Here is a 27,213-nt window from a genome sequence, read left to right as displayed (position 1 = left end):
CAGAGTTGAGTTTGAGGGTTGTAGACCTTCTCATAGTACCTATTACAGACTACTGTAATTGTTCTCTTAGAAGTTTCTATAGGCCGATATGCTAGAACTGTTTGATATGGCATTAACGCATTGCTGTAGCATTGCAATTTGACCACAGAGACAGCCTGACAAATGGCTGAGGGGTACAGCTAGTGGAGTGTAGATGGTATGTGAAATAGCATTTCAAGACCAATTCACAGGACTTGTTATTGTCATTTTCAACAGTCGAGAAATTAAATTTTAAAAATGTAGTATCTTCTTTTGAACACAAGAGGGAGCCATTGGATTAGAAATACAGCAATACTGTCCTGCTCTGTTAAGGACTACAAGAGTTGTGGATCACGTTCAGTATCAACAATTGCTCATGTCATGCCTGGAGGCAAGGGTCGCTAGATTATTAGGCGCTGTTACAGGTTTTGCACAGTTCTGGAAGTGTCTGCTTTGAAACAGAGCTTGACTGCTTACCGTCACCTTCTCAGGGATGTGGAAAAGCAAGGAGCACTTTGATCCTATTCACACAATACTGTACCTGTTTCTATGTACATTCAGACCATCACACACACACAACATAAAAAACTGACCACAGGTTAGTGATGTCACAATACCAGAATTTTGTCTTCGATACCAACACCAGGTTTAGTATCATAACACTCGATACCATCATGATACCAAGGGGAAAAAGAAGCCCTATTAGCCAGTCACAGAATGCGACTTGATCCAGACAGATCTTTAGGAGTTCAATATTTTTTTATATGTATTTAACTAGGCAATATCATTACATTTGACATAGATTTTTGTTTTGTTTTTTGTATGCATTAATGAATCAATCATAATATCAATTTGACTTTGCTTTTAACAATCTAACTACATAACTGAAAGGTAATAATTTATTTGAATGGCAAATCTCTATTGATAAATTGGGGAAATCAAGATGTAGCCTTGGCCTATTCACAATACAGGTGAATGCATATTCAATAGGAGTGTGTGCAAGCATTGAGTTATTGTTTTGGCTGATTTCATAGGGCTACAGATGACAAACAATCTGTTACCCTTCCATTAGGGACTTATTTTATTGTACTGATCAACATTTGCATAGAAGAAGAAAAAACGTATTATATAAAAAAGTGCACATTGTCTCTTTAAGACCCATGATGTCATTCATACTCAGTTTGGGGCTCCAGCAAACTGATGAACTGATGTACGCTTCAGCTGTAAGCTAGCAAGGAAACCTATCTTACAAAGCTGGAAGCTACCAGTATCTTCTTGTTCTAGCCTGTAATGGACATTGTTGTCGTTTTGCAATATTCACGGGTGTTAACTTCTGCTCAGCATAAGTGGTGATGCAGCCCAGACTCCCAGTGTGTGCAGTGGTTCCTCAGGCCAGGCTAGAGACAGTATGAGTGGGGAGATAACATGATGCAGACCAGACTCCCAGTGTGTGCACTGGTACCTCAGGCCAGGCTAGAGATAGCAATGAGGAAGCGGACTAGGCACGATAAGGCAATGTTGGCTGCGCTGATACAGACTTGATCCTCTCTCAAATCAGAAGATGGCGTGAGATATTTGACAGATGAACGAAAGTAACAATTCTAGTAGAGAACTGTTTTTGAAGGTTCTAGTATCTAGTAAGTTCTGGTATACTGTGAAACACTAACACTGGTCAGGTCTTACCTTCTTCTTGATGGGTGAGCTTTGGTGTTGGCATCCCGAGGACTGGTCCAGGTTGTTGTTGGGGACAGACGCATCACTCCTGAGGGAGGGTGAGTGGAGGCCGTCCTCCCCCTCCTCCTCCTCCTCTTCTTCCTCCTCCTCCGAATGCTCAAAGTCATCACTGTCCTGGTCCATCTCCTCCTCGTCCTCCTCCTCCTCCCTCCCCGTTCTCTCTCCTCCCCCTGTCCTTTCCTCCTCCTCTCCCTGCTGGCTGCCACTGTTGTTGTTCTCCTCTTCCTCCTCCTCCTCGTCATCCCCCCCCTGTTGCCGTCGCTCCGCCTCCCACATCCACCGGCCGCCCTTAGTCACTCCTCCGTTCACCTCGTTGGGTACTCCTCCTCCATCCTCCTCTCCCTGGGGTCCATTCTCCCTGGAGGTCCACGGCTCTTCCCCTCCTGCCGAGGCCGCAGGCTGGACTCTGGACTGCTGCTGTTCTTGGTCCTCCACCACCCGGTTCATGTGCTCCTCCTCGTCGGCCTCCTCTCCAGGCTGCTGGCCCTGGGGCCCCCGGGCCGAGGAGGAGGCGTTACCTCGCTGGGCCCCCGGGCCCCCTCGCCGGCCCCCCAGGCCCCGCCTGCTGCCCCCCGACAGCAGATCCTGGTTCATTTCCAAAAGCCAGCTTGCTACCTCCTGGACCTTCACTAGGCTGTCTGAGGAGGAGAAGGGCTTGGCATTCTGTAGGAGAAAGATACGAAAAGAGCGAAAGACAGAGGGAAAAAAACAGAGAGGGGGGAGAAAATAGGAGATATTAGAGTTATCCATCTCATACACACAGACAATTGCAATGCTGACGCTCACCAAAATAAAGTGGAAATATACCCCTTCATCTTTTATTCATAACGTTAGAAATAAAACAAAGCATTTGTGCTGGGAGATGCACGAGATGGTTGCATTTTGGTGGGGAGACAATAGAGGAAAGCTTTGGCTTTGGATCACACAGCACAGGCCTTGGAACTTCTACAAATACTACCAAGCCTCAGCGTGACACACAGAGCTACTGGTATTCTAGCCTCTGACACAGCCAATGAACACAGCCCATCTGTCATGATATGAAAGCAGCGACATTCCTGGCTCCATAAGGAAGAATCCAGTCCAACTACTGTTCTTAACCATTGGTGTAGTTTGGAATTGGATGGCGGCTGTGGAACATTGTTCAGAATGAGAATGAAAGTCCAGCTCTGTTATGTTTAGAGCTGTTTGTCATCCGAGGCTGCTGGTCTACGGACAGTGAATCTGGTGGTTCCCAGAAACTTTAGCCTGATCAAAATAAATCAAAATATACTGTGCCGAGGAATTTAACTCTCGTCTTGGTAAACATACTGTAGGCTTGTGTCAGACAGCTTGTTCATGCTGTTTGAAGCCTGCTGTTATTCACAAAATTATAGGCGTTAATCGCGCAAGCATGACATGATGTAGCCTGTTTGTGTTGTCTAGCCAACTCCTACTGACAGCACAAACAGATCTGGGACCAGGTAAGGGTGTAAGCCTACATCAGAATAAAAGGCCATGTTCGCTAGTTAGATGACAGAGACCCTGTACCAGAATCTGATGGAGCCAAGTTACCCAACATGACAACGCCTTCACTCTGAAGCCAAAGTGTCAGAAAGCTCATTATGTACGGCCTGAAAATGAGAATGAATATGACGTTAGTCCATTAGCCGTGGCGGCTAGAGTTTGGAAAGACAAGTGAGGGACTGAGTGAGGGAGAGGAGGAGTGCAGGCTAGAGGAGAAGGAGTGAGGGAGTGAGGGAGGAGTGCAGGCCAGGGGTACAGTGGAAAGTGGGAAAGCTCCATCCCAGTCATGTTGTTTCATTAGCCCCTTGGGTGATCACAGTGTAGATCTATGTGACAGACTAGAACAGGACACATTCACCTTGCTTAGGTACGCAGACAAAGTTGAACCTGAATGAGTTCACTCAGTCATGTATTTCTCTAAATGCATGGCGCTGAGTTCACGGTCAGTGTCCCTCACTCTTATAGGAGATTACAGTAGGAAGGTTGTCTAACAGACACACCAAACCCATCTATCACCTGGTGGAAAATAGACGAGCATAACCTACATGCCATCCCCTCCTTTTGAAGTAGGCCACATTCTGTCTCCAGTTCCCCAGGAGAGGTGACAGTTTGAGAGACTGGACCGCCTCCACTGACACCAACAGGAAGTGAGTGCACTCCGTTAGAACAGGAATAGACGCCGGTCTGCCTGTGAATTCCATTCAGAGGACGAGTCAATCAGACAATGACTGTCTTTAGTATGACAGCTCTCTTGATAAACTGGCAGGACACTGACGCTACGCCAAAGCAATGAATCGGACACTGAAAGAAGAGCCAAGAGAACAGGAATCTGTAGCCTAAACATGACAGGTTCTATAAAGGGGGTCAAGAACATGTGAGAACACCGATCGTTTTCAATCCGAATCTAACGTCAGCAACATCCTTGATGTTCATTCTGAGAAGAGGTATCCTCTTCCAGTACTTGATTGAAGAACCAGCAGAGGGAGTACTTGTACAGAGTTCTGCTGAAACCCCATTCAAATTAACCAGAGAGGACCAACAACATAGGTCAGTTTCCCAAACTCCTTCCTGGGGACCCTAAGGGGTGCACGTTTTGGTTTTTGCCCCAACACTACACAGCTGATTCTAATTAAAGCTTGATTATTAGTTGGTTATTTGAATCAGCTGTGTAGTGCTAGGGCAGAAACCAAAACGTTCCCCCCTTAGTGTCCCGAGGACAGAGCCCGGGAAACACTGCCATAGATCATTCATCAAAACGTCAACACCAGAGATCATTTATCCACTATGATCAAGATGCTTACGATGATACTGGACCAGCATAATGGTCCATAGACAGATAGTAGCCTATGCTTCATTAAGGCAACCTGTATGGCTGCTAATGAGATCATATAAAGGTCAAAGGTGACGGGTGAGCAGCAGAGGTGTTACATGCATAGAACTGGAATTACATTGTGCTTTTTACCATTCTAGTATTTATATTTCTGTGGTTATAAGGGCAGTGTTAAGACAAGACGGAATAAAACATTTGTCAGTGTTAATCAGACAGCGGAAACAGTGGGAGGTCAATACAAATTCTATAAGCCAGCAACGGCCCTGGGAGAGCGCACACACACACAGTTGGAGCTGTTGTGTGTAATGACAGGATGCCATTAGGTTGTGTGTAACAAGGTAAAAGGTGACAAGAATCAAATGGCAGCACTCAGGACAAGAGGGCCAGACTCTCTCCATAGCATATAATGTGGCACAGAGCTGGCCCTTCTGTGGGAGCGGGGCCCATTCAAACATGCCCAACAGTTGCTTTACTGTTATGGTTAGACCTATCCTTTACTGAGCAGGTGCCTCTAGTCTAGCCTATACAACGCAAGTACCTTTCAGCAGCACTTAAGAAAACACATAATTATCCAGCTGCACATTTACTACTACAGCAATGAACTGGAAGTACGGAGCCCCAAGGGCCCAACAGCTGAGGAGTGGCGTGGACTACCTGGAATTTCTATCAGCCACAAGCACCTGCTCTAGCTAGTTTATTTCCTAACCAAATACACATGACTATTTCGTCCTTAAGATGTATTTTTCATTTTGGGCTTGTTTTGAGATAGAGGCAGCTTCTCGTTTGATGACTTCAACCTTGGACAATCAGCGGGGTTCCTCCAGCAACGTTTAATCAACCTCCAATTAACGTAAGAGAATGTTTTCCGACCGCCGTACCGACCCAGTGCTTTGCTCGTTAGCGTAACCCCTCTGATTAACGTTGTCTCCAACAGGAGGGGAAATGTTAGTGCTAATTAGACCACCCAATCAAGAGAGAGAGCCCAGACAGAAGGCTGGCGGAGGTGAGAGTTTGAGACACTGGCTGGTGTCAGAGTGTCTGCTATATTGCTTTAAAAACAGAGGCTCTCTCGCTCTTCCCCTCCCTCCCCCACCTCGTTGTAATTGAGGATAGTTAAAGCGTTCTCGTCATTTCATGTTTGGCCCTGATCTGTGGGGCCCCAAAGCCTGCTGTGAACACATTGCTGAAAATCAGCCACAGGGGCAGGAATTACAGTACAGCGGAGGGATTATCCAGCGCAGGGCAGATCCAGGGGTGAATGGAGGGATGCAGCAGGGCAGCACAGCTGGGGAACTGATGGAGGAAGCTATTAAAACGCTGGTTAGGGGAGGTGGAGGGGGGAGTCAATGCACCTGTTGGGAACCGTGGGAAAATTGACTGTCCTAAATGGCACCCTAGTCCCTATATAGTGCACTACTTTTGACCAGGGCTCATAGTGTTCTGGTCAAAGTAGTGCACTTTCTACGGGACAGGGTGCTATTTGGGACGCACCCATAATGTGCTTAACTTTTCCTGGAAGGACACTTGATTGGTTGATGTCCCTTGTCTTTATAGGAGCAGTTGGAGGACAATGTAGCTGTCCCAACATGCCTTACACGGAGGTTATTTCCATGTGACTGAACAGATGTGCTTAGACCTTAAGACTGTTTGTGCTATTGAGAATATTACTAACTCAAATACTGTTCTCTCTCGCCCTTCCTGGCTGCCTGCCTCGCGCTCACACAGTTCTCAATGGAACATGACTGAGCCACTCTCTCCGGCCACTGACATACTGCATCTGTAAATATGTCCTGAATGGCGCCCCATACTGGCCATCAGCTCTCTGGGGACACAGGCATCCGGGCATGGGTCACCCCTGTACCCCCTTCAATGCCCTTCAGGGTAGCAGGGTTTCCCAGTACACTAGTGCTTGGGAAATGACCTTTATCTAGGCAGGGTTCCTCCATGCTTACTTCATTTCATTCCATCATCCACTCTTCACTGGTTGTGCTCTAGCTAGACAGACTCCTGGTGGGACGATGGTCCAATCTTTAACCCCTGACACTCCAGGGAATTGGCTTTTATGGATAGGGCTAAACTGAAATGTTTCTTACAGAAGAAATATGGAAAGAGTTTGCATAACAATGGTAGCAATTAGAAGTTAACAGTTTGAAGATCATGGGACAATTAGACTAAAAAGTTGAGAAAAGCAGCTCACCTGACGAGACTAAATCCAAACATTAGGATTTTATGTGGCTTTTACATTTACTGTACTTTTCACGCATCTGTTGATAACGAAATGGGAAAACACTCTGGATACATTCAGTAACATAAGAACATTCCTGGGAAATGTGGGGTAGGTGCAACATAACACCAAAAACACGACAAGGGTTTGAGTGAGAGGTCTAACTGGTGTTTCCAAGTCGCCACACACCTCTCCAAAGGGTGCACAGTTGACTCAGAGTCTTCAACTGTAAGGGGCTTTTGGGTCTCTCCTAGCTGTGCCGTTGAGGAGCTAGAGCAAGCACACTTGTAGTTGTTTCGTTTGGAACACAACCCTGCGTCCCCGCCATCACACAATTACTGTTTACGCAATCCAAAAACGGTCCATTATAAATCGCAATCTGGGTCAGGCGGACATCTGAAAGCTTGTTCCATTGCCAACATGACTAGCTAAATGACAAAATCCGATTTTACAGTGTGAGGCTTTCACAAAGCAATTCAGAGAAGCAGGCCGTCATTTTGGTGCGCATAGAATGGAGTCGTGTGCATTCAGATGTGTGGTCCGTTGCAAATGTTCTTCACAATACATGTTCATTCTGTTCAGAACAACCCGGGGTAGAACTGTACTGTACATCAAACAGTGATCATAAATGTTGACACTGACGTGACATTTTATGTGGAAATGTAAAGTGCACATTTGGATAGAATTGTTTGACTTGCTTGTATGACAAAGCGGCATTTATTATAATCCTCAATGTCTCATCTTTTAAAATATATAGTCCTCGTAATTTAAAAGCATTCCCTTCAACCAGACAAAAATGATTTGCAGACGTTGCCCAATTAGCGGGAGGGATGAGGGCAACTTCGTCGCGTGCGCGGTGCTCAAATTCAGAACGGCTGTCAGTCAAATCCCATCCAGCGCTGTGTAGCTCAGAGCCAGAGCTCTGACGTCACGTAGAGCCACCACGTTCCAATTTAGGCGCTTATCCGTGTCCAAATTTGCCATTTTCAACCCGTATACGGGTACGAGTGTAAAGGGCTACATGCTACTACGTGAATATGGACTTTTCATGACTGTATGTAGTGTGACCACTTCAGCTCCCCGATCTGAGTTACTATGCAGCCCAGCCCTGTTGTCAGTTCAAAACACAGCCAGTGTTATTACTCTGTGGATGAGAGAGCACAGCCTCTGATTCGGAGGCGTCAGGACCTGGCACCACATCAAGAGTTTAAGTGGAAGAGGGAGGAAGAGAGACACAAGACAAAGCTGCATCTCCCATGCCAGCCTCCCGGCTTGCACTAAGAAGTGCGAGTACGTGGGTGTGTAGTGTTTCTGTAGGGGGGAGGGGTCCTTATGTACACATCTCCATTGCAAACACAACATTGTAATAACCATCCAGCATGTAAAATAGCAGACTGTCTGGTTAGCAAGTCGAGGTCCAGCCACTGCAGAGGATTCAACTTCTATTTCTCTGCAGTCTTCACAAGAAGGTTATCTGCCAGTCGTCAGGCTGTCTCTATAATACTAAGCTAGCGGTGTCTGTTCTCTGATGTCAGGGTCTTTGACGGTGGGGGATTGGGGGAAGACTGGGTGTCAGGGGAGACTCTCTCTCTAGTGGCGTGGGCAGTTGTCACTAGGCAACTCTGGGGATCAGAGAGGTGACCGTCTGACAGTCTCCTCACCACATCACTGACCAAACAACCCCCCCCCCCCCAGGTCTCACTGAACTGTGCCAATTAGGCCCACTAGAACATGACAGACTATAGTAAGACATCGTACTTAGTGACCTAAATAATGTTCAGTTCTCAGAAACGCCTGTAGCAAATGCTTGATTAAATAAATACATAAATATACACTGCTCAAAAAAATAAAGGGAACACTTAAACAACACAATGTAACTCCAAGTCAATCACACTTCTGTGAAGTCAAACTGTCCACTTAGGAAGCAACACTGATTGACAATAAATTTCACATGCTGTTGTGCAAATGGAATAGACAAAAGGTGGAAATTATAGGCAATTAGCAAGACACTCCCAATAAAGGAGTGGTTCTTCTGGTGGTGACCACAGACCACTTCTCGGTTCCTATGCTTCCTGGCTGATGTTTTGGTCACTTTTGAATGCTGGCGGTGCTTTCACTCTAGTGGTAGCTTGAGACGGAGTCTACAACCCACACAAGTGGCTCAGGTAGTGCAGCTCATCCAGGATGGCACATCAATGCGAGCTGTGGCAAGAAGGTTTGCTGTGTCTCTCAGCGTAGTGTCCAGAGCATGGAGGCGCTACCAGGAGACAGGCCAGTACATCAGGAGATGTGGAGGAGGCCGCAGGAGGGCAACAACCCAGCAGCAGGACCGCTACCTCCGCCTTTGTGCAAGGAGGAGCACTGCAAGAGCCCTGCAAAATGACCTCCAGCAGGCCACAAATTGTTGCTCATTGTTAACGCTCCTAAAAGGTGCACACCATTGGAAGTGACAACAGCTTGCAGAAACCTTGCAATGATGTGTTTTGAATTTTGACCTTTGATTAGTCATGGACGTGAGCATTTCTTATTGTTACCATGTACCTGATACATATGACAGAATATGATGAGAAAATCAAATCTCAACCCAGTTCTTACCAGTCCACTGGCAAAATGTGACGAGCATGACACACCAAAGCCATGTTCGATTCAGATGGCCACATTGATATTCCGGTCAAGCGATACTCATCTGCCAGACTGAAAAGAGGGCAAGACCAGAAAGACCGGCCGGAATAGCATGTCTCATCCAGTTTCCCTGAACACTAATCATTCCTTAATGGATGACTGTAATATCTACTTTCAAATTCAGCACCGGATGGGACAGAAATCTCCCCAGTTAACATGGTCTCAGACTGTTGGGACAGCGAGAGGGAGACAGCAAGTGGGAGCCTGCACATGAAAAGTTAAGAGGGGTGCAGTGTGTGTCATTTTCCTCTTGCTTTCTCCTCTTATTACTGTGGCCGATGCTTCTCTGGCAGAACATTTGTCTCTGAGGAAGCTGGGCCATGGGAGACTGCAGAGGTTCTGAACTACTCCCGCCAAATAGGGTACACACCGTCCAGTACCCTGCCCTGAACTCAGTCACTGTTACTAGCCGGGCACCACCCGGGACTCTACCCTGCACCTTAGACACTCCTGCCCTATGTACATATTAAAGTGACCAGTGTTCACTGACTAATGTTTACATACCGTTTTACCCACTTCATATGTTTATGCTGTATTCTAGTCAAGGCTCATCCTATATAACTAATGCTGGCTGTAAACACCTTTTCTATTCATATACTGTCTATACACACACACCATCATATACATATATATTTAATTGAAATATATGTTTATAAAGTTAACTTTTTTTATGTGTGCATTCTTTTGTATTGTTGGGTATTACTGCACTGTTGGAGCTGGAGAAACACGCATTTCGCTGCACCTGCGATAAGACCTGTAAAATAATGTGTGCGTACGCGACCAATGAAATCACATGCGTTCCAAAAGGAACAGCGCAGACAGATTGGAAGAAAACAAGCCGTTCCCGTGGTTACCGGTAAGCTGCTTCCCTCTAAAAAAGAAATGTTTCAGAGCAATCATCTGTCCAGCTCGCCTCTAGTGTATGAGCCACTGGATGAACGGATAATGAAACTAAAGGATGAAGTAAAAAGAAAAAGGGAAGAAAGTTCTCATTTCAGGTAATTCTTTGTAGGGTTTTTTTCTGTAACATTCACAAGATTTGGGACACACTGAGATCCCCTTGCTTTAGCCCACTGACAAAATGAGACACCAGCCAGGTACATTTCTCTAGCCACGCTTCACCTCCTTAGACACTGCAGAGACAGTCGTAGGCTACAACACAAAAGGAAATGAATGCGCTTTGTGTTGTGGAGCTGCATGCGCCGGCTGGCATTGACAAAGTGACGAGTGGATAGATGGCCGGCCATTTTGTGTCCGTTTCCCTGAAACTCCTTTTCTTTGTGACCTCCAGGAAAGAAACTGGGTTGGCTGAGTGGCTCAGTGTGTGGATGCCTGGCTCTCCAAGTCTCAAGCGCTGTGGTGGAGACTGGAGCATTAGCCTCAGATTGCAGGGCTCCCCCTGGGACCTGTATCTCAGAGCTGTAAGCTCGACAGAGGAAGGCTATGAATAGCTGAACCTGGTATGCCTCCTATAAGGAAATCGCCAAGGTTCTGTAATTAGGTTCTTAAACATCACATGAAATATGTTTGATTGTTGCCGAAAACAATCGCGGTGGAACACACACGACAAGAGCGCATATCCGCGAGAGACAGTGACGTATTGAATCACGGGAGGGATGAAGGTAACTATTTCTGGTTCATTTAGTGACCCCCCCCCAAATATACTTCACATTCACAGCGAGCCAGTATAAACTGTGTATCAGTAGGCTTGACTAGTTGAAATAAGCCTCTACAAAGCGTGGACCACCATCGAGACACCTCCACCTGCTAGCACTATAGCGAGGGATTTTACTCTCGGTTGAGGTCAGAGGGTGAGAGCAGAACGTATCCCTAGGAAGTGGGTGATGCAGGTGTGAGCTTGGTTTTCCTGTGGCAAAGAGTGACGAACAGCCCAAATGGGTACTGTATAGAGAGTCTCACCTCATACAGGAAACAGGTAGGATGAGGTCACTAGGACCTAAACAACAACTGCCTGGCAGACTTCCTCTTCAGACTGTGGTAACCTGCCCGTAGGTGGTAGAGGGTATGAAAGCAGAATTTATTTCCTTATTAAATAACAGAAATGGCGGAATGCGTCAGTTGCTGACAGAAAAAGTTACACTTTCTTTACTTAACTCTTAATCGAGGTAATTGGTGGAGGTGTATATAAAAAGTGTTGAAGTAATTATATTTCTATGGTGGGAACTAAGTTACCTCCGTCAGCAGAAAACTCCTCAGGAGTAATCTCAGCAACATCCCAAATTCCATTACCATGTGCTTTAATGCAATTTAAGAGACAGATCTTACACAAGTGGAATACCCTGCGGCAAAACAAATGTTTGTCATTCGTAATATCCCATAGGCACATTGCAGTTTGTCTTCATCCACAACATTGCTGGATAAACACAAAAACACAAGCTTGACTTGCTTTCTAATAAGCCTACAGATGGCTCAAGTTTTAACACTACAGTTATGGGATTTTAGACTTCAGAATATGGCTATTGTAACAAACAATATTGGCATGCTGGCATCCTGCTAAATGAAAGCGGTGTTGAATTTAGTACGACAAGGGTTTATAAAAGGCTGAGATCGTATAGGATGATAAAATACCTCTGGCACAAAGAACTGGGAAAAGTTACCTGAGTGTTTAAAACAGAAGCCATGATCTCAAAAGGTTGTGCATATCAGAGCATCTTGCAAGATGACCAAGTGAAAGCAGAAACAGACCACCATTAGAGCTTAATCATTAAGCTTAGGGTTTTATGCTCTTCCTATCAGACCACAATTGCATGGGAACTTTCACGGTCTCCGTTTAATGGACAATGAGCGAGAAGCAATAATGGGGCTGTAACGAGCTGGTATCGTTCGAAAATATGCTTTGATTGCGCTTTAAAAAAAATAAAAAACGAGCCAGCCATTGCACTCTTTATCGACCGACCAAAAGCTTTTCCCCCATCCACAGGATTATAGAAATGGGTCTGAATGTTTATAGTTTAAGGCTGGGTCTTGTTAGTTAGCCTAGCGCACAGAACTGTGGCAGCTGGGGCCAAAACAGCACCCAGCGTAGCTGCTGATAACAGGGGTTGTTGGGCTTCTGTGGCGTTGCCGTGCCAAGTCTGGAGCTCCAGAAACAAAGACACAGCTGTGTGCGGCACACCCAGGCACCACTTCAGCCCAGGCACAGTGCCCTCATCTGGGGGCACTTCAAACCGGCAGAATGCCCCTATGGTGGACTGCTGGGCTGCTTCAGGCCGGGCCAAGTTCTCCATGGGCCATAAGGGGTGGCCAACGGGTAAGCACTTTAACTTGTGAAGGCCCTATTTCGCACAGCAGGCAGTTGGTCAGGCCGCCAGCTAACATCCGAACCGTGGGCATGCTCTCCCCTCGGGAATCTCCCTACTGTGTTAAGCACATACGTATTAGGCTCTCTATCCAACCGGCTGGCAAACTGCTGAAGGATTATTAGCCCAGTGAAGGGGGTCAGTGAGTAAATGGCTCAATCTAAACAGCCACAGACATCAACCAGGCGTGGATGAGCTGTACTCATCACGACCTGCTCTTTATGGAAGATCGTTAGAAACTGTTTTGAAGTGTCATCAGTATCTTTAAGGCCCAATATAGCCGTTTTTACAGAATTATCAAATCATTTCTGGGTAACAACTAAGTAACATACTGTGTTGTCAATTAAAATTGTCAAAAAGGGAGAAAAAAATAGCTTCTTAGCAAATATCTATTTCTCAAGCAAGAATTTAGCTAGGACTGTCTGGGAGTGGTCTGAGTGGGGAGGGGGAAACTAGCTGTTTTTGGCAGAGGTTTGGAACTCTTACTGGTCTATTAACTGCTGAAAACATCATCCCGCCAAAACAGGCTGAAATGTCATGTAGTCTTTTCAAACCGCTCTTACACTAAATAGGCATTATCATTTTCACAGTATTATTCCAACGACAGTGTGGGAATATATATAAAGAAACAGGAAATCACATTTGACTGCACTGGGCCTCTAAAACAAGCCCAGATACGCTATCAAAGCTGGAAAAAACACCAGTCATTTTCTCTTGCTGAGTAAGTGGCGTATGAAAAGACAAACGCAGGACTTTTGAGATACAACCTATTCAACCACAGACAACCACATATTGGCTACAATCCCCACTACCTGCTCTTTATGGAGCATCGGACATACGGCCGGTCAATCATTAGACTTTGAAAGTTTATTCTGACGTCTTAACTTACTGATTAAGCAAGTTGAGATTCGCTGCAAAACATTCATAAAACACCAGTCATTTTCTCTCCTGCGTAGCATGTCAAATAAGTAGTTGGAGGGAGTTTGATCCTGCCACAATCAGCCTGTATGGGTCAAATAAACGATTTAGCAAAACAAGAAGTTATATTCTCACACTTGCTGTGCTCAGAAGACGGCAGGCTCGAGGCAAGACCACAGCCGACATACTGATCCTGAGTTTGGACAACGGGGAAAAGGAGGCATTGAAATACCCCGCTGTGGCTGCAGGGACCTTCTCCACAGACTGACGCTAATACCTCAAGTGAAGTATGAAAAGACAAAAGCAGAGTTGCTCAGAGAGTCCATCTATCAACGGGTGATGAGGGTTACGGTGTTGTGACCAGTGAGACATGGGCACGCCAACGAAGAGCGAATTAGAGAGCACCATCCCCTTTGAAACGGCGGCAATAAATCAAACAGATGGGATCTGAACAGAGCAAAAGGAGAGGAGTGGAACAACATGCAGCTAGCTATTCACTATGAACTCGGTCCATAAAAAGACCATCAGCAATAGAAAGCTGGAGGAGCTGCCATCTTATTAGCGAAAATAATACAAATGTACATTGGTGAAAGCATAACCTCCCGATGTTCCATTGCATTGGTGACTAACTCGGTGAAACAGCAATGGAATGAACAGTGTCAGACAGATAAATGCCAGACTTGGGCTGAACAAAACATGTTCCATGCTGAGGGATTAATTGTATTATGCAACATGCCAAGCGCCTAATCAGTGGTAATAAAGAGATGTTAATATTTATAATTATGAATTTCTGCCCAGCGGCCATGGGCTGTTATATACAGGCCTTCTTTAGAAGCAGTAATCCTTTAAATACAGAGCTTAGTGCTCAGTGGGACCTCCTGGGTCTACATTTCAATGCAGAGGCTATTAATCGATCTCTCTATTTAAAGCTGGTGCCGCTTGTTGCCTCAAAAGGAGGGAACTGAAACCGTTTGGGCCAGTAAAAAAGGAAGGACGGAAAGAGGGGAATTATTTCTCCTTGAATTTGACACTGAAACACTTAACTCGATAACAAACGGATGAATAGTAAAGAGACGTTTTAATATGTTACCTCTCATACCGTTTGTTAAACAATGCAGAGATGTTTTAAAAGAGAACTCTCCCTCATTCAATAGTTGGCATGCAGGCAACAGACGAAAACCAACCAGACATCCTTTATTTTCCTTTGCGGTACTTTCTCACCTTCCATCAGGACAGAAATCTTTCCAAAGGAAAACAGGATCAATCTTGTACAAAGTGAAAATGGCCAACTGCCAAACCCAGCCCAGGCCGCTCCCCGTCAAAACGGGAAGAAGCCACTCGGTCAATACCGCTAAACGATCAAAAACAATACCGGTAACAGGTGGGGAACTATGAAAAGAGGAGCCGAAAGGGAGAGATGAGAACAGGGTGGAGGATAGTGATAAGGGTCAGAGCCCTAACAACTTCTTCAGGGGTACCCTTCGCCTCCTCTCCCTTCTACTCACCCTTCGTCTTCTACCGTCTTGGAGTTCTGCTCCATTACTCAAAAAGCTTTTTCTCCAATTGAGGTGGAGCAGCAATCACTCAGTATTAAACCACCAGGATGTCTGAAGGCATCCATTTAGAAAACCGTCCAGTTTCAAAGCAAGCCCTACGGTTGGCAAGGCAACAAAGCTAGACAGCCATTAAATCACCTGGTTCCATTACAAAATCAATTACTGCAGTGCACTTCCAATAGCTCCGCATGCAGCCCGATAATGGGAGAAATAATCTTGGATAACCAAAAGCAAGGTCAGTCTGACCCAAACATACATAATCAATATGATTCTCAGTCCATCCTGTATTACTAGTAGTAATAGCTTAGTAGTTTCTATAGTACTAGGACAGAATGCTAGTAGCTAACTAGCCTATACAAAGTCCAAGCACAGATTGTGATTGACTAGTACTTCCTCACTCCATTCTAGTATGCACTCTGCATCTTTACACAGATAAATCGTAAACAACAGTAAGATGGAGCGATCCAGTCAAATCCATTGAAGCGCTCTGTCTATGCCGTGGATGTGGGTGACAATATGGGCAGGCATCTCGTTAGGCAACGTTACCTTGGGGGGCGGTGGGCAGCCGGTGGCCAGGCGCTGCAGCTGCTCGGAGGTATGGCTGCAGGAGAGGAGGTCTGAGCAACAGGCTGTGCGGCCCAGCCTCTTCATCAGAGAGGAGATGAAGCTGCACCCACAGCCACACATTGACTTGCTCATTAGAGGCCTCTCTGGTCCAGAGGAAAAGAAGACAAGGGAAGAACGAGGGATGAGGGAGGGAGAGCTAAAGACTGATGCTGTCCTGTCAGGTCCTTCTTTAGTTCCTTTCAGTTGCTCCTCACAGCATTCGTTTAGTTCCCAGATCAAATAACTGCCTTGTCCCGAGTCGCTCAACAGAGTCCTCCAGACACACCCGACGCTTCCTGGTTCTCGTGTGTGTCAAGCCACAGGCTGCAGTTGCAATGTCACTTCTCCAGTCAGTTAAATCTCTGATGGGATGCAGGCTCCGCAGTCATGCCTGGTGGGAAGGCCAGAGGCTGCTCACCTCGCTACACACTGGGGAGGCTCAAGTCTGCTGCTACAATACGGATGCTCCAGTCCATTCCCCTTGTGACTCCCTCCTCCTTCCACTCTCCTCTTCGCAGCATCCAGACACACGCCTCTTCTCTGAGGCTCCTCCCTCTGCCCGGCTCACTCTGGAGCAGGATGCTGCTGGGGATACTGCCTCTGCTGCTACTGCCGTCTCCTACTCTCTCTCTTTGTTCCCCCCCCCCCCCCGGATGAGGCTGCTTAAGTGATGTGGATGTTGTCCCTGTCAACGCCGCTGACTGCCACCACTGTACCTGCCTACTCCCCCCTCCAGCAGCTCTGGCAATAAGACGCTCAGAGCCGATCTGCCGAGTCGCCAATCAAAGTATGTTGCCCTTTTCATGACACGGGTGCTCCCGGGAGCCCGTCAATCAACCCAGTGCTGCGTGAATAGAGCAGAGTGGAGTTAGGAGAAATCCAAACCGTTGCTCTGCTCCTTCCCTCCACAAGGTTTGACAGCTGGATACAAAAGAGAGGGTTAGAAGGGAGCATCTAAGTAGCTGAGTAGTGGAGCGGCAGAGCACCAGACAGCATTATTACCCTAATTATATGCCACTCCCGGGTCACAGAAAAGTAATCAGACGAAAGCAAGAGAGAGACAGCCGATCAATGTAAAATTCCCCTCCATATTCCACACAATACATACTGAGCAAAAATATAAAACGCAACATGTAAAGTGTTGGTCCCATGTTTCATGAGCTGAAATAAAAGATCCTAAAAGAAGCGTATTTCTCCAATGTTGTGCACAAATTTCTTTACATCGATTAATGAGCATTTCTCCTTTGCCAAGACAATCCATCCAATTGACAGGTGTGGCATATCAAGAAGCTGATTAAACAGCATGACCATTACACAGGTGCACCTTGTGCTGGGGACAGTAAAAGGCCACTCTAAAATGTGCAGTTTTGTCACATCACAATGCCACAGATGTCTCAAGTTGAGGGTGCGTGGAATTGGTATGCTGACTGCAGGAATGTCCACCAGAGCTGTTGCCAGAGTTGAATGTTAATTTCTCAACCATAAGCCGCCTCAAACGTCATTTTAGAGAATTTGGCAGAACGTCCAACCACCCTTACAACCGCAGACCACGTCTAACCACGCCAGCCCAGGACCTCCAACAGGATCGCCTAAAACCAGCCAACCGGAGAGCTGATAAAACTGTGGGTTTGCACAACCAAAGAATTTCTGCACAAACTATCAGACATCAAGTTTGCCGATGTGAACGTTGTGAACCGAGTGCCCCATGGTGACGGTGAGGTTATGGTATGAGAGGTATAAGCTACGGACAACGAAAACAATCGCATTTTATCAATGGCAATTGGAATGTGACGAGATCCTGAGGCCCATTGTCGTGTCATTCATCATCTCATGTTTCAGCATGACAATGCACGGCCCAATGTCACAAGGATCTGCACACAATTCCTGGAAGCTGAAAATGGCCCAGTTCTTCCATGGCCTGCATACTCACCAGACATGTCACCCATTGAGCATGTTTGAGATGCTCTGGATAGACGTGTACGACAGCAACTTCGCACAGCCATTGAAGAGAAGTGGGACAACATTCCACAGGCCACAATCAACAGCCTGATCAACTTATCTGATCCACGCACCTACCTTTCTTATTTTTTTTAAGGAATCTGTGACCAACAGATACATATCTGTATTTGCAGTCAGGTGAAATCCATAGATTAGGGCCTAATGAATTTATTTAAATTGCCTGATTTCCTTATATGAACTGTAAAATCTTTGACATGGTTGCATTTATATTTTTGTTCAGTGTAAGATGCTCTCTCTGCGGTGGTGAAGGTTTGCCAAGCCATTTGGAAGTGTATACGGGGGGGGAACCACATCACCAGTGTCTAAAGCTCGAGCGCCGTGAGAAAATGCACAGATAAAATAAATGGAGAAAGAAGCCTAGATAGAAGGGACTTGCTTGCCCGACGTCATCTCCTACTCTGTGGGGGCGCTCGGTACAGCCTCTATCTCCAGGGATAGTCAGGTTAAACGCCCGAGATAAGGTGAGCGAGCAGTGCTGTAGAAGGAGGGAGGGAGGGGAGTGTAGGATGTATGCAACGAAACAAAAAAACATATCTTAGACCGGTACAATTTCCAGCAGCATCTCCCCTCTTCTACACTCCTCCCTCCCTCAACAACACTGCTCGCTCACCTTATCAGGCATTTAACCCGATTAGCCCTGGAGATGAGCCTGCACCGAGCAGGAGACGACGACAGGCAAATCATTCACCTCATCACTGAATAGTAATCAGAGTTGATGAAGCCATGAGGCCTTGAGAGGAGAATGATAGGTTGGGGAGGGAGAGAGACACAGAGAGAGAGAGAGAGGCCAGGGTGAGGGTGGAGATGAGTTGAGGCAGAATGAGGGAAGGAAAATAGGGCTTGTGCTCAAGGCACCCTGCCAGCTCGATATAAATAGCCCCGGAATAAGCAGATAAAAAGATAATCACCTTTAAGAGTACAATCACCACCACCAATATGCAGACAAAAGACTAGGCCAAATCGGTAAAGGAGAAAACGGAGTATTTTCAGTACCATACAAAACAGAGTGATAACATTGAAATGGTGTCGTATGAAATAGGATGGGGTGGTGAATATTCCAGTATAATATCCCAAAAGATAGGTAGCCTAGGTTACTGTGCTGAGCAGTACGCCTCAACCTTATCAGAACTGTTATCGCTCCACACACAGCACAAGCCAAGTAAGAGATGTGGATCCACAGACCACAACAGTCCCTCTCCGCCGCAGGCCGGGCCTGGCTGTTCAGTATTCAGCTGGTCGGCTGTGTTCAGTGGGGCGATAACAGGGGACTTTAGCTAGAAATCAACAGCAGTTAGCCTCCCTCCAGGTGAGGACTGTGAAAAGGACAGCGGCTGCTTGAAGTCATGACTGATCGTTGTATAGAGTGAGAGAGATATTTCACTTGCTTTGGCAATGTAAACATGTTTCCCATGTCAATAAAGCCCTTTGAATAGAATTGAGAGAGAGGGTGAGAGAGGGGGTGAGAGAGTATATATAGACGTATGACATTTGAAATGTCTTTATTCTTTTGGAACTTCTGTGAGTGTAATGTTCACTGTTCATTTTTATTGTTTGTTTATTATCTACTTCACTTGCTTTGGCAACGTTAACATAGGTTTCCCAAGCCCTTATAATCGAATTAAAATTAAAATTGAGAGCGAGAGGGTGAGATTGATCCCCTATTGCCACCCCACTGGAACAAACCGTGCAAATCAACAGGCCTACTGCCTGGAACAGTGTGCCCAGAGACATGTTGAAATGAAAAGAGGCTGATCAAATCTAAAAGATCAAGATGTAGCATGAGAGAAACAGTAAGACCAAAACCAGCTGTTCAAACAAACATGGCACATGTAAACATCACAAAACATTGAGGAACAGCTTAAGTTTGAACTCTCCAGTCACAATTTCTCTATGCAAAGCAAACATAAAAAAAGTCTCTCGGCAGAGTGACTGAAAATCACAAAAAGCCACTTAGGAAACTTCTAAACTTGGCAACAACGATACAGGCCCTCTCTCTCTCTCCCTTGGTTAGTTCTGCATGGCTGATGCAGGCTACCGTGCGGAAAAGACAGGACTGTGCACACCTCAGCACACCGTTATTTTTTTCTGGGTTCAATAATCCCCTATTTGAGCATTTTGTTATTTTCCTCTCTAGAGAGAACGAGAAAGCGGGTGAACGAACGTCCAGTTCATTATTTATAAATATTGCTTTTCACTGTGTCAGCTCCCGGCTTCGATATTGATCCCTGGAGCGGAGCGACTTGCTGCACCCACAGTACCGGTGGAGTTTTTCAGAGGGAAGAGAGGAAGAGATGGACTGAACAGGATGAAAGGAAAAGGGGGAAGAAAAGGAAAATAACTGGATTTGCTTTGCTTACAGTTAGAGTGAAGGAAAGCACATTAGACTGTACTTTAAAAGGATCAAGTTTATATTTCTGCAGCCAGGATGTGGAGGCAAGCCTTTTAGTGCAGTCTAGGATCCTTTAGCCTAAAGATAAACACTTGCGAGGCGGAAGAGGCAGCCACGCAGTCATTAAAATAAGGCCACATCTCCGACTCCAACTGTTCTCCCGAATTTGCCTAAAAAAAGGTCACCACGTCTTTTGAGAGCATACATTTCAAGAAATACAGAGACACACACACGGCATAAAAGGTGGCAGGCTTCAGAAAATCCAACCATTGTTTTGACCGGAGGCTAGTTTCCACAACATCCATTGTGTGTGGCGAGGAGCAAGGGCTGACGGAGTTATCAGTCTCCGGCAATCAGGAATGCACGGCTAGCCTCCAACAGCCAACACCATACAATTACAGCTCCATTGTGTGGAGCCAGACCAGGCTACAAAAGCCTCCCCTTCTGCAGATGGTGTACAGAGTGGGCTGGACCTGGAGTTGCAAGGCCTATGTTCAGGTGATGAGGTTTCCCATTCAATGCATTGGGTGTTTCTTCAACCGTGAAAATGAATCTTTGTGGAGAGATGACAAGTGTCAGGACTAAACGCAATAAGCAACAGGTAGGTTGGAAACAAAAATGAACGGAACTGAAAAGAGGTGTAAAATAAGAGAAGCAGAAAACCGGGCTTATGATGAAAGCCAGTAATCCTCTACACACCACATTAAAGTCTCCTTGTGAAATTCCAGACTTTAGCACAGGGCAAGATCAGCTGTTGACGGGCTGGCTTCATTTCCACGGACTCACATGGACACCACATAAAACAAAGCAAGAATGTCACTGACAAGATGGCACTGGTCATCTCCATCACTTGCCCTAGCTTGAGTACCCATTGTCACCTCAGTCGGTCTCTGAGCTTACTAGTCAGTTTTGAAACGTAAGACGTGAGTCTTGGGAGTACAGAACTGCTGAGCCAAGCTCAACGAGACGCGGGCATCTCAGCACACCATTCACAGTGAGGCAGTGCTACTTTAATGCACCTCAGATTCAGTTACCTCACACAAACCATGTTAGCCGACACTCCAGAGGAAGCATCACCGCTCCTCCCACTGTGGAGACAAAGGACAACCAATACACCACAAGGTGACACTGTTAGGCTACCTCTACCTTTCTACCACAAGCTGTGTGTCTTCTCCAGTCCTCTGAAACTCTCTCAACCTTCCAAAACAGATAGGAGGTGTCTTAGAGAGATGGAACTGTGTCAGAGGTTACCCATGACACAATACTGCCTGGTCAAGATTTAAGTCTGGTCTGAAAGGCCTGGCAACCTGACACACAGTCTAATCCTGCCAGACTGGAGGGTGGAGCGAGGGAGGTTGGTGCTGCCAAGTACAGAATGAGAGGCAGTCACTCCTCCATATGGAGCCTGGAGCAGCATGGGTTCATTAGCTGTAGTTTACTACTCAGGCCAAGCCGGCAACACCGCAAGCAACCAACCCACTCCCCCGCAACAACCACAGAGCAGATATTCTCTCTCTCACACACACGCAAAGACTCCATCTTTAGATTGGAAACGTGTCGTTTTGGGACTTAGCTATATTTCTCTAGAGTTCAGCCCTACCCGTATGGTGGCTCTAGTCTTGTTAGAGACGAGGCTAAATCTTCTCCCAGCACCTGTGAGTCTACTGATGTGTGTGTATAATATGTTTGACTAAGATGCAGAGTAGACACCACATAACGTTATTCAGACAGTCATAACTCAGACAGGAATGAACCCATTAAAAGAACCACCTCAGCCCATGAGTAACCTCTCAACCCTCAGGTTGGGGAGAAAAGATAAGCCATTCTAGTTAAATTTGTCTTTTGTTTCTGTTAGTCGTTAGTGACATGGATAGAAGTACAGTCTGCTGTCATTCTGATCTAAGAATATTTCTCCTGCTTATTATGAAGAAAAAATACATCTGTTTAACTTTGTAAAGTAAAGGTGTGTTTAGAATTATTTTTGTTGTATTAATGCTATTTAATCTCTCCTCAGACTAATATTATTCTGTTTGTCCTGTGGGTACCTTTGCCACTGTTCCACCCCTTGTGTATTGCGCTGTCATGGTGTATTTGCATTTGACCTTCCGGGCTTCATATGAAATTAATTTTACCTGCCATGTTAACACTACCAAATGGAAACACCTTTTCCGAAGCCTAGCTATCTATCAGAACTTTGTTGAATAAATGAATTTTGGACACTTGAGTGGGTATAATTCACCTACAGGGTAAGATCTAGGGCAGGGCTCTCCAACCATGTTTCTGGAGAGATACCCTACTGTAGGTTTTAACTCCAACCCTGTTTCTGGAGAGCTACCTTCCTGTATGTTTTAACTCCAACCCTGTTCCTGGAGAGCTACAGTCCTGTATGTTTTAACTCCAACCCTGTTTCTGGAGAGCTACAGTCCTGTAGGTTTTCACTCCAACCCTGTTCCTGGAGATACCCTCCTGTAGGTTTTAAGCACCTTACCTTGGCTCCTTGCTGCACTCGCATAACAGGTAGTCAGCCTGCCACGCAGTCTCCTCGTGGAGTGCAATGTAATCGGCCATGATCGGTGTCCAAAAGTGCTGATTACCGATTCTTATGAAAGCTTGAAATCGGCCCTAATTAATCGGCCATTCCGATTTTTCGGTTGGCCTCTAGTCAGAGTGAACCTACAAGACTGTAGCTCTCCAGAAACAGGGTTGGAGTTAAAACCTACAGGAGGGTAGCTCTCCAGGAACAGGGTTGGAGTGAAAACCTACAGGAGGGTTGCTCTCCAGGAACTGGGTTGGAGCGAAAATATACAGGAGGGTAGCTCTCCAGGAACAGGGTTGGCGCGAAAACCTACAGGAAGGTAGCTCTCCAGGAACAGGGTTGGAGAGGCCTGCCCTATGGAATACCTAGAGTCCTTACAAAGCAGCCTCTCTTTTCATCATAGCAGAAATCATTCACTGAATATGTCTAAATGCTTTTGGACACTTGTGTGAGTGCAATTCCCCTGTGCAGTAGTACCTAGGGAGTCCGTAGAGTCCTTAGATCACGGTGCAGCTGCAGTAGCCGGAGGCTGTGTGATGCTGGCTATCATCCTCCTGTGTGATCAGACTTTTTCAGTCCCTGGAGAGAGAGGGATTGTGGGTGACTAGTACATGGCTGTGGGAACAGCATAGTTAGAACATCAGACCTATTTTCCGTTTGAGTTGATTTATTACGTTTATTGAGACAGGGACAATGTGCAACATATAGTCTCAGAGCACTGAGAAGTTGCACCACATTTAGCTAAGCGCTAATTTACAGCTGTAGTCCCCAGACTACACGATGGCAATGATGTTCCACTGCCAATATCATGCTATGGGAAAATGTATTTATTGCCAACATTCAGCCTACAGCGACTTTCTTTGCCACTGAGTCTTACTCTGCTACGTCAATTAAGGAGCCCAGGCAGAAAGCAGGCATTTGTCAAGGACATGTGAACAGTCTTGTGTTTGTTTCTGATGGAGGAAACCATCTGTAAAGACACAATCCACTCCCAAGTATTAATTGTGATGCGGTTGTAAAGACGGCCAGTAAATCTACAGTCTGTCTTGATGTAGGCCGCAGGCCTAGCCACCGACCAGACAGCCAAGCATAGGGCTAGGGCGGGGTGAGCTTTGCCTGGCATCGGAACTGAAGGGAAGTGAAACAGCAAAATACATAGCAAATTCAGTTTGGACACCAGGCTAGGGGTGCGCGGCATTGAGCGATGGGAATTCCCAGATTGGCCCAGGGACTTTAAAATGGAGAAAAGCGAGAGTGCATTAAAAACTCCACAAACTCCTAGCCGCAAAATCATTATCCACTTGTGTCACTGGGCCTGATGTGATCCAGCGTTTTCCCACTTTCTAGGAGTGGTTTGCGGATAGCGGATCTGGGGAATAAGCATTGATTCCAACCGTTCCATTTACAAAGTAGTGACTTGTTAGTGGATTATTCAATTACCATCGTCGTTCTATATCAAGCACGGGCTGGGTCCTTCGTTAAAATCTCTGCCTTTTTCCTTGATCATTCATCTCTTCCCAACTAATTCATGGGGATCAAAGTATGTATGTTTCAGGATCATTTTGCCCTCATTGATCCTGCTGTAGGCCTACCTCACAAATCGCTGACACACTGGGAGAAAGGACAATGGCGACTGGCCAGGCAGAGGAGTTCTGGGGAATAATTAGGTATGATTATGTATCAAACTGTGCTATATGTGACTGGAGTCCCCTTTAAGACGAGCGTAAATGTCAACAAGTACCAGCTTCAAAAAACGTGAATACCAGTAGGCAAATCTTACTACAATCTAGCTAACGGGACTCCCTAAAAAAAAAGTCATATATATATGACTTTTTGTTAACACCTAACTCTGTTCCTAACATTAACCTTATTCTCCTAACCTGCTGCGTACGTTCGCCTAACCTGTAACTAAAAGGGTTGTAGCTGTATCGAAGTGGCGTGTTATCAGAGAATCTCTCTGGCGAACAGTAACCGCTCCAATGACATTGTACAGAGAGACCCAATAGGAGCCAGTGAAGGATGATTCTCTCCACTCCATCTGACCAGGCTTGCAGTGCCCATTTCCTCTGACTAGACTGTCCTCTAGTGGGGAAAGATGGTACAATGCCTTCCCCTCCACTACAGCATGAGAAACACAGGTACTACCTCCTCTATTCTCAACAGAAAAGTGTCCGATTTAGGCCCACTGACTGTATGGCGTCCTCGGCAACAATAAACCAAAATGCCTAGGCCGAGTAACCCACAGGCCTACAAGTGGCTATCCTCTTCTATTTTCAACAGAGAGGAATGTCACATTTGGGCCAAGTCCACTGACTGCCTGCATGACATGCTGAACAACAACAACAATGTTCTGGGTGGACAGGGTGGGCCCTCCAAGAGTGAACGATGCCTGTGAAGCCACAGCTTCCTGCCGCCCCAGGAACAGAACAGTGCAGGGTGGTTTCCTGTTTTCGTCCGGAGCTTCCGAAGCATGAATGACTGGGTTGAAGCGTGTGACTGTGACCGCCTTTTTTCTGACTAGGGAACGTACACACAGCGCCACCTACAAAACAGCTCCACCCTACTACCCAGCTCTCACAGTAACAGCAAAGAACACGCCACAGCAAACTGAGTGTGTGTTTGAGTCATTCCACCCCTGTTCCCCACAATAGAGAAGCAACGTCTAAAAGCAGAAACAAAAATGGCCAGCAGGTTTTACTCCAGTGCCATTTAAACACATTACACTCACGTGTTATTGTAATCAGGATCCCGGTATAACCTAAGACGTGGGCCTACGGGAAACTAAGGCATTTATAGTCTGGTGGGCGAATAGATCAAGAGAGGAGACGGTTCTCTCAACATTTTATAGTATTTCTTACAGTCCAGTCTACATTTCTTCCCACTGCATGGATCCACTCACGATAAACTTTTCCAACGTTAAACAAAAAAAGCGCAGCGGATCCAATACCCACCGAGCAGCCCTTTCATTACGCCCAAATGTAAGCTGACAGCGTGACGCGGCCCTTCCAAGTTGTTTAAAGCCTCGCCACTAACAGAGAGTGCATCTGCAGCTAGTTTTACTATCCGACCCTGTTAGCAATTGCTTAAAGCCGTAGAGTGCAACCGAAATGGCCCTACGGGCCCTGGTCAAACGTGTTGCACTACATAGAGAATAGGGTGCAATTTCAGTATATCAGCAGCCATTCCTACTGTCCTCTGCTGTCCTGTGTCATCAATTGTGCACTGGCCATTTTCTTCGCCTGGCTGCTGGGCTGGTGAAAGGAAAGGGCCTTTAAATTATTTACATGGGATGTGTGTGGGTTGTGGGCGCTGGGGGACTGATTAAGGAGTGACACAAAGGTTGACTGGTTGAATCCCAGACCTCTTCTCTTCTGCTGCTCTGCTGTTGTGGAAAGTGCCTCGCTTTCACCTCAGGATATGACAAAACCACGGTCTACTTGTCTTCTCCCTGTGCTCTGTCTGTACTTGTGAAGAAATGCTCACCTCTTCCAGGAAATGATCCCACATTTCCCCCTACACCCCTGCTTCACACCTCTTCTAAGTAAACGACACAGCCTGAAATTCCAAATACGACCTGTCTCTTCAGGTGAATGAAGACACACCTAGCTCATCCTTTAAAAAGAAAACAAGAATCGGATCTTTTTATTTCTTTTCTCGGAGGAATGAAGTCCAGTACCTCCCTGTACCTTGAGGAGAAGATGAAAGCGACAGCGCCTGTTGTGACGGGCACAGCAGTTCCCGTGGATATTACCTAATTACTATATCAAACATGGGGAGGTAACCAAGCTGGTGCTCTTCCCCCTCTCTTACCGTCTACAGACTGTAATTAAGTTACTTCCTTCAGGAGAGAGAGAGGCACCAACAACCCTGCTGCCGGGACTCTGCAGCAAAAGGTTTCTCTTCATAAAAACACAGACAGGCTGTGTGAGAACCAGAGGGAGTAGGCGGTGCCACCAAACACACACAGTGTGAGAGCGACAAACACTACAGCAGTTCTTAACTGGGCACACACACACACACACTGTATTTTGATCATTGAAATAAGCAAGTGATGACTGATAGCTGACGTGACATCCATTCATTGTAGCCTACACTGTCCTAATATTGATTGCAAGGTGAAAAGCCTTACACGCAACCCTCACCGGCCACGTGGATGTTTGAAAGACAACAAAAAAAACGAAATTTCGTTAGAGTAGAAAAACACACCATTTTGTATGACTCGGGCTCAAAAATTCTACAAAGAATACGCCAAAAACAATGACCATATGCATGTCAGATAAAATAACAACCCAACGTTCATCTCCCAGGACAAACTAACCAGCAACAGCTAGCTTAGCTAAATGTCCAGGAACTTGCCATGTGTTTCAACCTGCCACCA

General features: G+C 46.1%; 1 protein-coding gene across 3 annotated transcripts in view; it reads right to left on the bottom strand.

Moving 5' to 3' along the window:
• The window catches only part of LOC129841302 (F-box/WD repeat-containing protein 7), a 178,217-nt gene that overhangs the window by 107,780 nt on the left and 43,224 nt on the right, over window positions 1-27,213 (bottom strand). For all 3 annotated transcript variants that reach the window (XM_055909506.1, XM_055909508.1, XM_055909505.1), the window contains one exon: window positions 1,702-2,415. In XM_055909506.1, coding sequence (XP_055765481.1) covers window positions 1,702-2,346 — 645 coding nt within the window. In that variant the 5' untranslated portion in view covers window positions 2,347-2,415. Of the gene's footprint in view, window positions 1-1,701; window positions 2,416-27,213 lie in introns of those variants that run through there.

This window comes from Salvelinus fontinalis, chromosome 42 (assembly GCF_029448725.1).
Source record: "Salvelinus fontinalis isolate EN_2023a chromosome 42, ASM2944872v1, whole genome shotgun sequence".
Classification (NCBI taxonomy): Eukaryota; Metazoa; Chordata; class Actinopteri; order Salmoniformes; family Salmonidae; genus Salvelinus; species Salvelinus fontinalis.
Note: the sequence above shows the minus strand (reverse complement) of the source record. Positions and strands in the feature narration are given on the sequence as shown.